Source organism: Rhinopithecus roxellana, chromosome 5 (genome assembly GCF_007565055.1).
Source record: "Rhinopithecus roxellana isolate Shanxi Qingling chromosome 5, ASM756505v1, whole genome shotgun sequence".
Classification (NCBI taxonomy): Eukaryota; Metazoa; Chordata; class Mammalia; order Primates; family Cercopithecidae; genus Rhinopithecus; species Rhinopithecus roxellana.
This window is the reverse complement of record NC_044553.1, coordinates 62,087,869-62,105,745: the sequence shown is the minus strand read 5'-3', so window position 1 is coordinate 62,105,745 and position 17,877 is coordinate 62,087,869. Positions and strand designations below refer to the sequence as shown.

General features: G+C 36.4%; 3 gene segments (V, D, J or C); all 3 read left to right on the top strand.

Moving 5' to 3' along the window:
- Positions 1–17,877, top strand: part of LOC104674124 — an 840,972-nt gene that overhangs the window by 196,436 nt on the left and 626,659 nt on the right.
- Positions 1–17,877, top strand: part of LOC104656245 — a 632,938-nt gene that overhangs the window by 23,150 nt on the left and 591,911 nt on the right.
- LOC104656285 overlaps positions 12,164–17,877 on the top strand; it is a 576,427-nt gene continuing 570,713 nt past the window's right edge. Inside the window, 2 exon segments of the V gene segment in view lie at positions 12,164–12,269; positions 12,410–12,697. Coding sequence covers positions 12,224–12,269; positions 12,410–12,697 — 334 coding nt within the window.

Sequence of the window (17,877 nt, the reverse complement as noted above, 5' to 3'; positions counted from 1 at the left end):
GGTTTATTTGTCTATTAATAGTTAAATGTGTAAGAACGGAATATGTGTGGTTCAGAACATTCTGAGTAATATGGGCTTACTAGTGACCAGTTCATAGTGAGATGACACATGACTTTGGGAGGGGGAAGAATGCAGGGCCGTTAGGGCTGGGGATAATAATGCTTTAGTTCATGGGAGTTCACAGATGTCTGATAGGGTAATTAATTTTATTTATTTATTTATTTATTTTTTTTAGTCTTTATTACTTTTCAGCCCAATGTACTGACTTGTCTATAGTTACTGTTTCTTTTGTGTTCTCTAGCTGACTCTGGTCATGATGACATTTCTTTTATCTGAATAACTTTCTAAATGACACTGAGATTCCTAAGGGACTCTCTCCTATAAGTAGAAATAGAATTGAAAATTCTTTTCCTGGGACATTCAAAGATGATAGAATTTCACCCTTCTTTAATAAACTCTTTCTTGATCCTATATATCTGGTCCCTTTTATTAGCAATAACATAACTCAAAATCTGAGGAGTTTTTGATATTTTTGATATTTTCCGAGTCCTACAACTTTTTTCCAATTTTCTTTTTTTTTAAATTTTTTTATCTTTTATTTTTTATTTTATTTTTTATTATACTTTAAGTTCTAGGGTACATGCGCATAACGTGCAGGTTTGTTACATATGTATATTTGTGCCATGTTGGTGTGCTGCACCCATCAACTCGTCAGCACCCATCAATTCATCATTTATATCATGTATAACTCCCCAATGCACAATCCCTTCCCCCTACCCCTTCCCCATGATAGGCCCCGGTGTGTGATGTTCCCCTTCCCGAGTCCAAGTGATCTCATTGTTCAGTTCCCACCTATGAGTGAGAACATGCGGTGTTTGGTTTTCTGTTCTTGTGATAGTTTGTTAAGAATGATGGTTTCCAGCTGCATCTATATCCCTACAAAGGACGCAAACTCATCCTTTTTTATGGCTGCATAGTATTCCATGGTGCATATGTGCCACATTTTCTTAATCCAGTCTGTCACAGATGGACATTTGGGTTGATTCCAAGTCTTTGCTATTGTGAATAGTGCCGCAATAAACATACGTGTGCATGTGTCTTTGTAGCAGAATAATTTATAATCCTTTGGGTATATACCCAGTAGTGGGATGGCTGGGTCATATGGTACATGTAGTTCTAGATCCTTGAGGAATTGCCATACTGTTTTCCATAATGGTTGAACTAGTTTACAATCCCACCAACAGTGTAAAAGTGTTCCTATTTCTCCACATCCTCTCCAACACCTGTTGCTTCCTGACTTCTTAATGATTGCCATTCTAACTGGTGTGAGATGGTATCTCATTGTGGTTTTGATTTGCATTTCTCTGATGGTGAGTGATGATGAGCGTTTTTTCATGTGTCTGTTGGCTGTATGAATGTCTTCTTTTGAGAAATGTCTGTTCATATCCTTTGCCCACTTTTTGATGGGGTTGTTTGTTTTTGTCTTGTATATTTGTTTGAGTTCTTTGTAGATTCTGGATATTAGCCCTTTGTCAGATGAGTAGATTGCAAAAATTTTCTCCCATTCTGTAGGTTGCCTGTTCACTCTGATGGTAGTTTCTTTTGCTGTGCAGAAGCCCTTTAGTTTAATCATATCCCATTTGTCAATTTTGGCTTTTGCTGCCGTTGCTTTTGGTGTTTTAGACATGAAGTCCTTGCCCATGCCTATGTCCTGAATGGTACTACCTAGATTTTCTTCTAGGGTTTTTATGGTATTAGGTCTAACATTTAAGTCTCTAATCCATCTTGAATTAATCTTGGTATAAGGAGTAAGGAAAGGATCCAGTTTCAGCTTTCTACTTATGGCTAGCCAATTTTCCCAGCACCATTTATTAAATAGGGAATCCTTTCCCCATTTCTTGTTTCTCTCAGGTTTGTCAAAGATCAGATGGCTGTAGATGTGTGGTATTATTTCTGAGGACTCTGTTCTGTTCCATTGGTCTATAGCTCTGTTTTGGTACCAGTACCATGCTGTTTTGGTTACTGTAGGCTTGTAGTATAGTTTGAAGTCAGGTAGCATGACGCCTCCAGCTTTGTCCTTTTGACTTAGGATTGTCTTGGCAATGCGGGCTCTTTTTTGGTTCCAATATGAACTTTAAAGCAGTTTTTTCCAATTCTGTGAAGAAACTCATTGGTAGCTTGATGGGGATGGCATTGAATCTATAAATAACCTTGGGCAGTATGGCCATTTTCACGATATTGATTCTTCCTATCCATGAGCATGGTATGTTCTTCCATTTGTTTGTGTCCTCTTTGAGTTCACTGAGCAGTGGTTTGTAGTTCTCCTTGAAGAGGTCCTTTACATCCCTTGTAAGTTGGATTCCTAGGTATTTTATTCTCTTTGAAGCAATTGTGAATGGAAGTTCATTCCTGATTTGGCTCTCTGTTTGTCTGTTACTGGTGTATAAGAATGCTTGTGATTTTTGCACATTAATTTTGTATCCTGAGACTTTGCTGAAGTTGCTTATCAGCTTAAGGAGATTTTGGGCTGAGACGATGGGGTTTTCTAAATATACAATCATGTCATCTGCAAACAGGGACAATTTGACTTCTTCTTTTCCTAACTGAATACCCTTGACTTCTTTCTCTTGCCTGATTGCCCTAGCCAGAACTTCCAAGACTATGTTGAATAGGAGTGGTGAGAGAGGGCATCCCTGTCTTGTGCCAGTTTTCAAAGGGAATTTTTCCAGTTTTTGCCCATTCAGTATGATATTAGCTGTGGGTTTGTCATAAATAGCTCTTATTATTTTGAGGTACGTTCCATCAATACCAAATTTATTGAGCGTTTTTTAGCATGAAGGGCTATTGAATTTTGTCAAAAGCCTTTTCTGCATCTATTGAGATAATCATGTGGTTCTTGTCTTTGGTTCTGTTTATATGCTGGATTATGTTTATTGATTTGCGAATGTTGAACCAGCCTTGCATCCCAGGGATGAAGCCCACTTGATCATGGTGGATAAGCTTTTTGATGTGCTGCTGAATCTGGTTTGCCAGTATTTTATTGAGGATTTTTGCATCAATGTTCATCAGGGATATTGGTCTAAAATTCTCTTTTTTTGTTGTGTCTCTGCCAGGCTTTGGTATCAGGATGATGTTGGCCTCATAAAATGAGTTAGGGAGGATTCCCTCTTTTTCTGTTGATTGGAATAGTTTCAGAAGGAATGGTACCAGCTCCTCCTTGTACCTCTGGTAGAATTCAGCTGTGAATCCATCTGGTCCTAGACTTTATTTGGTGGGTAGGCTATTAATTGTTGCCTCAATTTCAGAGCCTGCTATTGGTCTACTCAGGGATTCAACTTCTTCCTGGTTTAGTCTTGGGAGAGTGTAAGTGTCCAGGAAATTATCCATTTCTTCTAGATTTTCTAGTTTATTTGCGTAGAGGTGTTTATAGTATTCTCTGATGGTAGTTTGTATTTCTGTGGGGTCGGTGGTGATATCCCCTTTATCATTTTTTATTGCGTCTATTTGATTCCTCTCTCTTTTCTTCTTTATTAGTCTTGCTAGCGGTCTGTCAATTTTGTTGATCTTTTCAAAAAACCAACTCCTGGATCCATTGATTTTTTGGAGGGTTTTTTGTGTCTCTATCTCCTTCGGTTCTGCTCTGATCTTAGTTATTTCTTGCCTTCTGCTAGCTTTTGAATGTGTTTGCTTTTGCCTCTCTAGTTCTTTTAATTGTGATGTTAGAGTGTCAATTTTAGATCTTTCCTGCTTTCTCTTGTGGGCATTTAGTGCTATAAATTTCCCTCTACACACTGCTTTAAATGTGTCCCAGAGATTCTGGTATGTTGTATCTTTGTTCTCATTGGTTTCAAAGAACATCTTTATTTCTGCCTTCATTTCATTATGTACCCAGTAGTCATTCAGGAGCAGGTTGTTCAGTTTCCATGTAGTTGAGCGGTTTTGATTGAGTTTCTTAGTCCTGAGTTCTAGTTTGATTGCACTGTGGTCTGAGAGACAGTTTGTTATAATTTCTGTTCTTTTACATTTGCTGAGGAGTGCTTTACTTCCAATTATGTGGTCAATTTCAGAATAAGTGCAATGTGGTGCTGAGAAGAATGTATATTCTGTTGATTTGGGGTGGAGAGTTCTATAGATGTCTGTTAGGTCCGCTTGGTGCAGAGATGAGTTCAATTCCTGGATATCCTTGTTAACTTTCTGTCTCGTTGATCTGTCTAATGTTGACAGTGGAGTGTTGAAGTCTCCCATTATTATTGTATGGGAGTCTAAGTCTCTTTGTAAGTCTCTAAGGACTTGCTTTATGAATCTGGGTGCTCCTGTATTGGGTGCATATATATTTAGGATAGTTAGCTCTTCCTGTTGAATTGATCCCTTTACCATTATGTAATGGCCTTCTTTGTCTCTTTTGATGTTTGATGGTTTAAAGTCTGTTTTATCAGAGACTAGGATTGAAACCCCTGCTTTTTTTTGTTCTCCATTTGCTTGGTAGATCTTCCTCCATCCCTTTATTTTGAGCCTATGTATGTCTCTGCATGTGAGATGGGTCTCCTGAATACAGCAGACTGATGGGTCTTGACTCTTTATCCAGTTTGCCAGTCTGTGTCTTTTAATTGGAGCATTTAGTCCATTTACATTTAAGGTTAATATTGTTATGTGTGAACTTGATCCTGCCATTATGACATTAACTGGTTATTTTTCTTGTTAGTTGATGCAGTTTCTTCCTAGCCTCGATGGTCTTTACATTTTGGCATGTTTTTGCAATGGCTGGTACCGGTTGTTCCTTTCCATGTTTAGGGCTTCCTTCAGGGTCTCTTGTAAGGCAGGCCTGGTGGTGACAAAATCTCTAAGCATTTGCTTATCTGTAAAGGATTTTATTTCTCCTTCACTTATGAAACTTAGTTTGGCTGGATATGAAATTCTGGGTTGAAAATTCTTTTCTTTAAGAACGTTGAATATTGGCCCCTACTCTCTTCTGGCTTGTAGAGTTTCTGCCGAGAGATCTGCTGTTAGTCTGATGGGCTTCCCTTTGTGGGTAACCCGACCTTCCTCTCTGGCTGCCCTTAAGATTTTTTCCTTCATTTCAACTTTGGTGAATCTGGCAATGATGTGTCTTGGAGTTGCTCTTCTGGAGGAGTATCTTTGTGGCGTTCTCTGTATTTCCTGAATTTGAATGTTGGCCTGCCCTACTAGGTTGGGGAAGTTCTCCTGGATGATATCCTGAAGAGTGTTTTCCAACTTGGTTCCATTTTCCCCCTCACTTTCAGGCACCCCAATCAGACGTAGATTTGGTCTTTTTACATAATTCCATACTTCTTGTAGGCTTTGTTCATTTCTTTTTCTTCTTTTTTCTTTTGGTTTCTCTTCTCGCTTCATTTCATTCATTTGGTCCTCAATCGCTGATACTCTTTCTTCCAGTTGATCGAGTCGGTTACTGAAGCTTGTGGATTTGTCACGTATTTCTCGTGTCATGGTTTTCATCTCTGTCATTTCTTTTATGACCTTCTCTGCATTAATTAGTCTAGCTGTCAATTCTTCCACTCTTTTTTCAAGATTTTTAGTTTCTTTGCGCTGGGTACGTAATTCCTCCTTTAGCTCTGATAAGTTTGATGGACTGAAGCCTTCTTCTCTCATCTCGTCAAAGTCATTCTCTGACCAGCTCTGATCCGTTGCTGGTGATGGGCTGCACTCCTTGAATGTTTTCAAGCCAATGATGATTAAAAATGTGTTACACTCAGCCAGGCTGCTGGGGGATGCTTCAGTTTCCTTTACAGAAAACTGCGTGGTGGGAATCCAGGCCAATACAGAAAGGATCAACAAGCTGCTGAATGAGTCTCTAATGTTGGTGACAGCTCTCAATCCTCATATAGGGTATGACAAGGCAGCAAAGATTGCTAAGACAGCACACAAAAATGGATCAACCTTAAAGGAAACTGCTATTGAACTTGGCTATCTCACAGCAGAGCAGTTTGACGAATGGGGAAAACCTAAGGACATGCTGGGTCTAAAGTGATTTAAATAAATTTATAATGAAAATAAACATGTATACAATTTAAAAAAATAAAAAATAAAAAAATAAAATTAGCAATCTCATTATAAAATTTATTCAGAAACATAAGGCACCTAGAATAGCCAAAACACCATTGTAAAAGAAAAAATTTGGAGGGATAATACTATCTTACTGCAAGCCGTTTTCCACAGTAATCAAGACAATGTGGCATTTGTGTATAGATAGACTAACAGATTAATAGAACAGAATAGAGCCCAGGAATAGACCCATATATACATGAACAACTACTTTTTGACAAAGGTACAAAGGCAATTCAATTTGGAAAGGATAGTCTTTTCAACAAATAGTGCTTAAATAATTGAATATCCATATGCAAAATAATAAACTTCGACACTCTCTTACCATATACAAAAAGTTACTTAAAGTGATCATAAACATACATGCAAAACTCCAAATCATAACACTTCTAGAAGAAAATAGGAGGAAATTTTTGTGACCTTGGCCTATGCAAACATTTCTTAGATATGATAGCAAAACATGACCCATAAAAAACAAAAAGTTGATAAATTGATAAATTGGTTTTCATAAAAATTTAAAACTGCCTCTGGAAACAACTCTGTCAATAGAATTAATAGATGAGCTATAGACTGGAAAAATACTTGCAAATTGGGTATCTGATAAAGTCATTTATTTGAGTTATGCAAAGAACCCACAGAATCCATTAACAAAAAAAAAAAAAAATAGAAAAGTGAATAAAATGGGCAAAAGACTTGAACAAACACTTCAGCAAGGAAACTATATGAACGGCAAATAGGCATATGAAAACATGCTTAGCATCATTAGTCATTGGGGATATGCAAATTAAAGTCACAATTAAGTACTACTACATACCTATTAGAGTGGGGTTGACAAGAATGTGGAGCAACTGGAACTCTCAGGTACTACTGGTGGAAATACAAAGTAATATAATTAGTTTGGAAAATAATCGGGCAGGTTTTAAATAAGTCAAATATACACCTGATATCTGATGCAGCCATTCTACTCCAAGTTATTTGCCCTAAGAGAAAAGACAGAATATGCCTATACAAAATTTTGAATACACATATTCGTAGCAACTTTATTTGTAACAGCCTCAAACTGGGCCTAACTGAAATGTACATCAACAGGTAAATAACAAACACATTGTTTTTTATCTATATAATGTAATAGTACTACTCAGCAATAAAAAGAAATAAACCATTGATTCAAATGACACCATGGAAGAATCTCAAAATAATTATGCTAGGTGAAAGAAGATAAACCAAAAAAAGTATATATGATTTAATTTTTATGAAGTATAAAATACACAAGCTAATATATAGTGACAGAGAATTGCTTGGAAATGGGCATGGGAGATAGGGAGGTTAAGAGAAAAAGTACAAAGAAATATGAGAAACTTTTGGGGTGATGTAAATATTCATCATGTTGATTGTGATAACAGCATCACAAGTCCATATGTATGTTAAATCTTATAAAAATATTCACTTTACTTTGATGCAGTTAATTTTTATGTAAATTATACATCAATAAAACCATTAAAAAATCCAAATTTAAAAGTACATGTCTTCAACATCACAGAAGTCTTCTGATATGGTCGAAAATGCAAACTGTTCTCACTGGGTTTAAACTATTTTTCTTAAGTATAGATAACAGTTTGCACCTATGTGCTCTACTGTTTATTTTCAACCCAGCATCATTCCAGCTTATTTTGCATTCCCCTTTGTATATCAGAATAGAAATTTGTAGCTGATTTTCCAGAATTCATTTTCAACATAGTTCTAGGCTTGTGTCCGACAAAGTGATTTGGAAGGTGGAGGAGAAGGAGAAGAGATTTGCAAACCCAAACAATATCTGGACCTGAATTTCTTATTTAAGTCTGTATCTGAGAAACTATTCATATGCTGACTCTGGATGCATTCTTTATCTGAATCTGGAGAGAGTGAACTCCAGGAAACAGAATGAACTAAGTGTCTGTTCTTAGCTATGTGTCTAGGTATAAATGTTTACAGGTCCTTGCAGAAAGTTGGGTCCTTCTCCTAAATTTTATTCTGTTAACATTTCTGAAGGTTTTTTCTTTCCTTTTTCATTTTATTTTTAGATTTACAGGTGGAGGTTCGTAACAAGGGTATATTGAGTAATGCTGGGTTTGGGCTTCTAGCTGGTCACCCAGGTAGTGAACATAGTACACAACAGGAAGTCACCTAGATAGTGAACATAGTACCCAATAGGACGTTTTTCAGCCCTTCTCCCTCCCTGTCTCCCTCCTTTTGGAGTCCACAATGTCTGTTATTCCCATCTTTATGTCTGTGTGTACCCACAGTCTGGCTTCCACTTATAATGAGAACATATGATATTTTGTTTTTTGTTTCTGCACTAATTCGCTTAAGATAATGACCTCTAGCTGCATACATGTTTCTGCAAAGGATATCATTTCATTCGTTTTATGGCTGCATAGTATTCCATAGTGTATATGTAACACATTTTCCATAGTCTATCCACAATTGATGGGCACCTAAGTTGTTTCCATGTCTTTGCTATTGTAAATAGTGCTGTGATAAACGTATGAGTGCATGTGTCTTTTTAGTAGAATGATTTATATTCCTTTGCATATATAGCCAGGTATGGGATCGCTGGCTTGAACCATAACTGTTTTTACTTGTTTTCTGAGAAATCTCCACACTGCTTTCCACAGGGGCTGAACTAATTTGCGTTCTCACCAACAGAGTATAAGTATTCCATTTTTTCTGCAAACTTGCCAGCATCTGTTATTTTTTGAATTTTAATAGTAGCTATTCTGACTGGCATGAGATGGTATCTCATTGTGATTTCGATTTGCATTTTTTTGATGATTAGTGATATGAAAGAATTTTTAATATGTTTGTCGGCCACTTGTATGTCTTCTGCTGAGAGGTGTCTGTTCAAATTCTTTGCCCACTGTTTAAAGGAGTTATTTGTTCATTTCCTGTTGATTTGTTAAAGTTCACTATAGACTCTGGGTACTAGTCCTGTGTAGGATGTATAGTTTGCAAATAATTTCTCCCATTTTATAAGCTGTCTTCTAACTGTGCTGATAGTTTCTTTTGTTGTGCAGAAGCCTTTTAGATTAAATAACTCCCACTTGCCAATTTTTATTTTTGTTGCAATTGCTTTTGAGAACTTAGCCAAAAATTTTTTGCCTAGGCTGATATCCAGAAGTGTGTTTCTTAGGTTTTCTTCTAGGATTTCTATGAGGTGTTACATTTAAGCCTTCAATCTCTCTTGAATTAATTTTTGTATATGGTGACAGACAGAGGTCCAGTTTTATTCATCTGCATATGTCTAGGCAGTTATCCCAGTACCATTTGTTGAATAAGTCCTTTCCCCATTGCATATTTCTGTTGGCTTTGTCAAAGATCAGATGATGATAGGTGTATGGCTTTATTTCTCTGTTCTCTATTCTGTTCCATGGGTCTTTGTGTTCGTTTCTGTACCATTACTAAGGCCAAGTTTTAGTTACCTAGCCTTGTACTACAATTTGAAGTTGGGTACTGTGATGTCTCTAGTTTTGTTCTTTCTTTTTGTTAAGGATTGCTTTGGCTATTCAGGCTCTTTTTTTGTTCCAGATGAATTTTAGAATGTTTCTGTTAATTCTGTGAAAAATGACACTGATAATTTGATAGGAATAGTGTTGAATTTGTAGATTGTTTTGGGCAATATGGACATTTTGATGACATTGATTCTTCCAATCCATAAGCACAGAATATTTTTCCATTTGTTTGTGTGCTCTATGATTTCTTTCAGCTGTGTTTTATAGTGCTTCTTGTATAAGTCTTTCACCTCATTGGTTAGCTGTATTCCGAGGTATTTTGGGGCATGTGGCTATTGTAAATTGGATTTCTTGAACCCTCTCTCAGTATGATCACTATTGGTTTATAGAAATGCTCCCAATTTTTTAATGTTGACTTTGTATTTTGAAACTTCCCTGAAGTCATTTATTAGTTCTGGAGCCTTTTGATGGAGTCTTCAGTCTTTTCTAGGTATAGAATTATATTGTTAGTGAAAAGAGATAATGTAACTTCTTTCCCTATTTGGAGGCCTTTCACTTCTTTCTTTTGCCTGCTTGCTCTGGGTAGGACTTCTAATACTATGTTGAATGGGAGTACTGAGAGTAGGCATTCTTGTCTTGTTCTTGTTCTCAAGGTGAATGCTTCCAGCTTTTGCCCATTAAGCATGATGTTGGCTATGGGTTTGTCAGAGGTCACTCTTATTATTTTGAGGTATATTCCTTCAATACTTAGTTTGTTGAGGGTTTTTATCATGAAGAATTATTGGATTTTATAGAATGCTTTTTCTATGTCTATTGAGATGATCATATGAGTTTTGGTTTTAATTCTGCTTATGTGGTGAATCACATTTATTGATTTGTGTGTATTGAAACAACCTTGGATCCCAGGAATAAAGCCTCCTTGATTCCAGGAATGAAGATGAGCTTTTTGATGTGCTGCTGGATTCAGGATGCTAGGTTTTGTTGATAATTTTTGTGTCTATGTGCATCAACGATTTGACCTTTGGTTTTCGTTTATCATTGTGTCTTTACCAGATTTTGGTATCAGGATAATACTGAATTTGTAGAACCATTTAGGGAAGAATCTCTCCTTGATTTTTTGGAATATTTTCAGGATGATTGGTATCAGTTCTTTGTACGTCTGGTAGAATTTGGCTGTGAATCCATCAGGTATGGGACTTTTTTATTGGTACATTTTTTATTACTGATAAGCTGCATTTCACTAAAATTTAAAAGTTACACTCTTATGAAATGAGATGTCAAGAAAATGGGAGACAAAACACAAACTGAGTAATCCATTGCGCTTGAACAAATCTTTCTTGATATTTTAGTTTCTCTCCATGTAAGAGACATATTTCAACTGCGTTTAGTCTGCCATCTTACCAGAAAAGGTTTTTGTTTTCTTTTGTTATGTTATAAAGTGAAAACTCATAGGAAATAAGCATAATGAAGTGTTTGTTTCTGCTGCAGACACTTCATAGGAAAAGACCAGCTTTAACAATCTGTGTAATCATGGGGACTTCTTTTGTGATGACCTCAGAGTGTTATCTCTGATAGTTGATAGCCATCTTGGTATAGGACAGTGTTCACAAACAAAATCTTGTAAACAACTATCAGGCAGGCAGCAACAAAACCATCAGGGAAGTTTTTTAAAAATGAAACCCTTTGAATCTTGGAAATTGTGGTTTGAAATCTTGGAAATTGTGATTCCTAAAGTTAGTGGTTTTGTCCCAACATCTGTAATTTTAAATAACTCACAAGTTAATTCATTTCTCACACAACCGGGTTTTAGAACCTCGATTATCAGTTGATATGTCTTTATCAATTTGTAAAGCAAGAGAAGAGGAAAGTTCTAACTCATGCTTCAGTCTATTGATGCAAATCTACATGTGGGTTCCCTACATCACCAGAGGAAATTATTTGATTAAACTTTGGCAACAAAATGTTGCATATGACCACAGTAGAAAGCATCCTTGAGGCCAGATCTCCATGAGTATAGCGTTAACACTTGTTGCCTGACTGTTATAAGCAAGCAATTTATCTTGGAGTCATTGAAATTGTGAGGGAATAAGCTATTAATCTGAGGTCATATCTTATCAGTAAATGTCAGTCACTGCTCTACATGTTAGGATACAGTGCTGAAAAACATAGACTCAGTAACAGCAAGACTTCTTAACACTCCCTCTGATTTCAACTCAAAGCCCTTGTCTGATATCCCATTGAGTTATACCACTGGCCTGCAATGGATACATGAAAGTATTGGCCTGTATTAAAATATCCAAGAAAATGGAAATCTCACCTACAGAAATACCCTAGGATGCTCTGCTAAAGATCTTTTATGTCAGATAGTGTCCAAAGAACAAAATTAATAAAATAGACCATAGAGATGATAACATCTGCCCATCATATTTACAAGGACCACCTGAGACTGGCATGGGCCTTACAAATGAGGTCAGGGTTGAGGACCTATTTCGGACTTTTGGAAGGAGGCCAGGAAAACATTCATCCCAGTTCACCCCCTGTCCACCAGAGGGAGTGGCTGCCTAACACAAGCTCATTTCCTGCTGTCACTGTAGGTTTCATTGTGATTTCTTCATGTTAAGGATCAAGATCATTATTTGGGTCACACACTAAAGATGAACTGTTCTCCAGGCTTAGTATCTGTGATACTCTTACTGCTTGGTAAGTAAGATGCCTTTTAAAATTTGGACTCTGTCTTCTATCAAGCCAAAAATAATCTTTAACCACAATTTGACCTAAGAGCACTATGCTCAAGGCTAAACATATCTCTCTATGTCTCTCTCTCTCTTTTTTTCCCCTAGGAAGAACACGTGGAGATTCAGTGACCCAGATGCAAGGGCCAGTGACTCTCTCAGAAAGGGCCTTCCTGACTATAAACTGCACGTACACAGCCACAGGATATCCTTCCCTTTTCTGGTATGTCCAATATCCTGGAGAAGGTCCACAGCTCCTCCTGAAAGCCGCGAAGGATGATGACAAGGGAAGCAACAAAGGTTTTGAAGCCACATACCGTAAAGAAACCACTTCTTTCCACTTGGAGAAAGACTCAGTTCAAGAGTCAGACTCAGCTGTGTACTTCTGTGCTCTGAGTGACACAGTGACAGGGACTGCAAGGGGAGTTGAGCACAAACTCTAAGCAGCACGAGGGGCCTGGGTGCTGAGTGTCAGCCACTGTGATCCACTCTGGTTCCAGCACAGTCTATGGTTGTTTGTGCCTCAGTTTCTCTGATTAATGCAGCAATCATACACATGGCCAGAGGAGAAAAACAAGAAATGGACATCCCCAAACCCAGCTCTTGGTAGTGAAATTAGAAACAGACGTTGACACCAAGTAGTTCCTCATCCAGTGCCAAAGTAATTTCAGGTTAAACCACAGAAACAATGAAGCGGTCCCTGTGCTCATCCTTGCAGACAAAGTTCAACCTCCACCTCTTGTTCCAGGTCACTCTGGTAAATATTGGAGGTAGATGTGTTCTGTTACATTTTTACACAGCCAAATGTGCCAGAGAAGGTGGCATCTCTATAATGTCTCCCTAACAGAGTACAGCAGGATAGATGACAGGAGAGCTACAGCTCCTCAGTTCAGTTCAAATGTCTATGCAGGATTCCTAATAGAGAAAGAAGGGAAGAGAAGAAAGGAGGAGGGACAGAATGCCACATGTAACAAAACAATGCAGAGAGGAAAGCAACAATTGTCAGAGAGAGGAAAGTTTCTTTTCTGGTAAACCAGATGGTAGACAAAGTCTGATTTTCCAAAAAGAAAGGGAAGGATCAAAAGCATTATTGAAGAAATGACTCATTTGTAAATCATAATAAGTATTCTTTACTTGTTACATTGATCAATAGGCTTTCTAACAACAAGTCCTTAAGTGAGTTAGTTTTGCTGTGCCGATGGAAGATTAAGCATACAGATTCATATTTGCATCCCTGTGAAATCCTGTTAAAGACACAGTAAAGAAATTGAAAAGGGCATAAAACCACAAAAAGAATAGAAAAGGAGGTGACAGCAGACAGTGATATCAATAAAATTTTAGAAGGCAAGACTGTATGGAGAAGTGAAAACTTGCATAGAAGACCAGATAAAGAAGAAACATGGGCCTAGTGAAAGGAGACTACAAGGAATACGCAGTGTGTGTTAAGCCTTGATGGAAAGGTTTAGAAACCAAAAGTACCAATGACCTTTGAATAATTGGTGAAGACAATGCTTTGTGTATGTGTTTCTACTTTGAGGGTATCTGAAAAGAGGGTATGAAAAGGGAAAAGAAAGAAAATGTATAATTAATAGACCACCCATGCTCTCCACCACTATCTGTTTAACAAGTGATGATCATTTCCCAAACCCAGAAGAAAATTGGAATTTAATATTTCATTAATTGAAGTACAGAACATAATAACACATGAAAGCAGAATAAAATTACAATGTTAAAATATCATAGTCAATTATTTAATATAAGAAATATAAAATATTGCTTATGAAATATTCTCATAGTAGTCTGTGTGTTTCAACCCAGTTGTCTTCTAGATAAGTTTCACTAATTTATACTATCCGTAGTGGTGATTTGGCAGAATACTTATTTTCCTTAAACCTTATGTATTACTAAACTTTTTGACATTGACTAATCAGTTAGAATTTCGTTTAAAGAATATTTCATTTACTTATGAATGAGATGGAGCTTCATTTAATATATTTAAAAGCTATTTACATTTTTTGATATATTGCCATTCATATTCATATTGCCCCCCCCCTTTTTTTTTTACCATTTATTGTCATTATTTCCCACATCTACCATTGTTCCAACTATTAGATATTGGCAAACCCTCACCATTTGAAAAATTATTTATTTTTTAAGAGCAGTTTTAGTTTACAGCAAGATCTAGAGAAGGGTACAGAGATTTACCACATACCCTCTATCCCTTCCCAGATATACGTCATCTCCCATTATCAACATCCACCACCACAGTGATGCATTTGTTACAACTGATGCACTTACACTGACACATCATAGTCACTCAAAATTCATAGTTCACATTAGGGTTCACACTTAGTGTAGCATAATATATAGATTTGGACAAATGTGTAATGCCATATATCTATCATTGTAGTATCAGACAGAGTAATTTCGCTGTCCTAAAAGTCCTTTGTGCTCTGGTATTCATTCATTTCCCTATGTAACCCCTGGCCACCTCTGATCTTTTAGTGTTTCCATGATTTTGCCTTTTCCAGAAATGTCATATACTCGGCATCATAAAGTATGTAGACTTTTCACACTGACTCCTTTCACTTAGTAACATGCATTTAAGGTTTCTTTTGTGTCTTGACAGCTCATTTTTTTAGTATTGAATAATATTCTCTTTTCTGGATACATCATAGTTTATTTATCCATTCATCTTCTGAAGGGCATTTTGGTTGCTTCAAAGTTTTGGTAATTACTGAATAAAGCTGCCATAAGTATCCCTTTGGAAGTTTTGGTGTAGACATGTGTTTTCCACTACTTGGATAAATACCAATGAGGAAAACTGCTGGATCATATGGAAAGAATATATTTTTTTTAAAGCTGCCAAATTGTGCTCAAAGTGGCTGTACCATTTTGCATTCCCACCAACAATGAATGAGAGTTCTTTTTTGTTTATATCCTTGCTACCATTTGTTTTGTCAGAGGTCTGGATGTTGGCCATTCAAATAGGTGTATCATGGTATCTCATTGTTTTTTTAATTTTCATTTCCCTGATGCCATATGATAAAGAACAACTTTTCATATGCTTATTTGCCATTTACATATTTTCTTTGCTGAAATATGTGTTAAAGTCTTTTATCCATTTTTCTTGGTCAGACTGTTTTCTTATTGTTGAATTTTAAGATGTTTTGCATAACAGTTCTTGATCAAATATGTCTTTTGCAAATATTTTCGCCCAGTCTGTGTTTTGTCTCCCATTTTCTTGGCATTGCATTTCATAAGAGCATAACTGCTAAATTTTAGTGAAGTGCAGCTTATCAATAATTTTTTTCCGGAGAACATACCTTTGTCTTTGTATAAATCATTGCCAAACCCAAGGTCATCTAGATTTTATCCTACATTGCCTTCTTGGAGTTTTGTTTTGCATTTTACACTTACATCTATGGTTGCTTTTTGAGTTAATTTTTGTGAATAGTATAAGGTCTGTGCCTAGAGTCTAGATTAATTTTCTTTCCTTTTTCTTTTTTTGCTTCTGAATGTCCAGTTATTCCAGCACCATTTATTGACAAAACTGTCTTTACTCCATTGTATTGCTTGTGCTCCTTTCTCAAAGAATAGTTGACTACTTTTATGTGTGTCTATTTCTGGGTTCTCTATTTTGTTCCATTGATCTATTTGTTTATTCTTTTGGCAGTGTCACGGTGTCTTGATTATTGTAGCTTTACAGTAAGTCTTAAAATCAGGTATTGTCATTCATCTGACTTTATTCTCCTATAAGACCTTTTTTTTCCCCATAATTCTGGGTCCTTTGCTGCTCCATATAACCTTTAGAATGAGTTTATCAATATTCACAAAAAATTGTTGGGATTTTAATTGAGATTGCATTGAACCTACAGGTTAAATTGTGAGGAATGAACATTTTGACGATATTGAGTCTTCCTACTCATGAACATGTCATCTGGGAACAAAGTTATGCTTCTTTTTTCTCCAATCTGTATGCCTTTTTTTTCTTTTTTTACTTGTCTTATTGCATTAGCTAGGACTTGCAGTATGATGCTGAAAAGAGTGGAGAGAGGCCCATCTTTGCCTTGTTCCTGATGTTAGTAGAAAAGCATCAGTTTTTCATCATTATGATGTTAGCTGTAGATTTTTGAACATATTATTTATGAAGTTGAAAGAATTCCACTCTATTTCTAGTTCACCAAAAGTTTTTATCATGGGTGGGTGCTGAAATTTGTTAAATGATTTTTATGCATTTATTGATAAAATCATGATTTTTCTAGAGACTTGAAAAGTTGAGAAGTTTATAGCCCATAGACACAGGCTCACTAAAAGACTGAGAACAAATTGTGGGCCTATAGAACACTTCCTGTCCCCTCACACCTTACCACCATAGCACTAACAGCCTATTTACAGCAGTTCCTTTTACCAAGTATGTCATGTCTGACTGTCAAGAAAAAATTACAGGGCATATTAAAAGGGAAAATACAATTTGAAGAGACAGAAAAATCATCAGAAAAATACATCAGGGTTGTTGGAATTATCAGACCCAGGAATTTGAAACAAATATGCCAACAGCTCTAATAATGAAGTAGAGAGCATGCCAGAACAGATGGGCAATGTAACAGAGAGACAGACATCGTAAGAAAAAACCAAGAAAAAAAAATGCTAGAGATCAAAATACTGCAACAGAAATGAAGAATGTCGTTGGCTGACTTGTTAGTAGACTGGACGTAGCTGAGGAAAGAATTTCTTAACTTAAATATATATCAGGAGAAACATCCAAAACTGAAAAAGCAGAGAAAACAAAGACTAAAAAAACCCAGAAAAGAATATCTAAAAATATTCAAAAACTGTGGAACAACTGTAAAAGTGTACTATACATGTAATGGGAATGTCACACGGAGAAGAGAGAGAAATTAACAGAAAAAATATTTAAAATAATGATGGAGAATTTCTCCCAAAATAATGCCAGATACCAAACCACAGATCTAAGAAGCACAGAGAACACTTGGTAGCATAAATGCCAAAACTCCCCCAAACCCTAAGTATATCATTTTCAAACTAGAAAATCATAGATAGAGAAAATATCTTGAAGAAGCTGGCAAGGGGTGGAGTGGGGGAAATGCCTTACCTGTACAGGAACAAACATAAGAATTACATCCAACTTCTCTTCAGAAATCATGCAAGGAGGAGAGAGTATAGTAAAATATTTAAAGTGCTAACAGAAAAAACCACCAACCTAGAATTCTGTACCCAGAGAAATTATCTCTCAAAAGTACAAGAGAAATAAAGACATTTTCAGACAAAATTGGGGATATGTGTTGCCAAGTAGTCCTGCCTTGCAAGAAATGTTAAAAGTTCTTTAAAGATAAATTAAAAGTTCAGGTTTCTTCTATGGCAGACTTGTATAAATATGAATTCATTCAAAATATAAATATATAAATAAAAATAAACCTCGAGTAAGTCTCAGTTCAACTATAGAAAAATAAGAAAGTGCTTTTATGAGACGTTTAGCTAAAAGTGCAATTCCTGTTCGTCCTTTTGCACACTAGTGGAGACTGTTCCATAACCAGAGAACTCACTTGCAAATC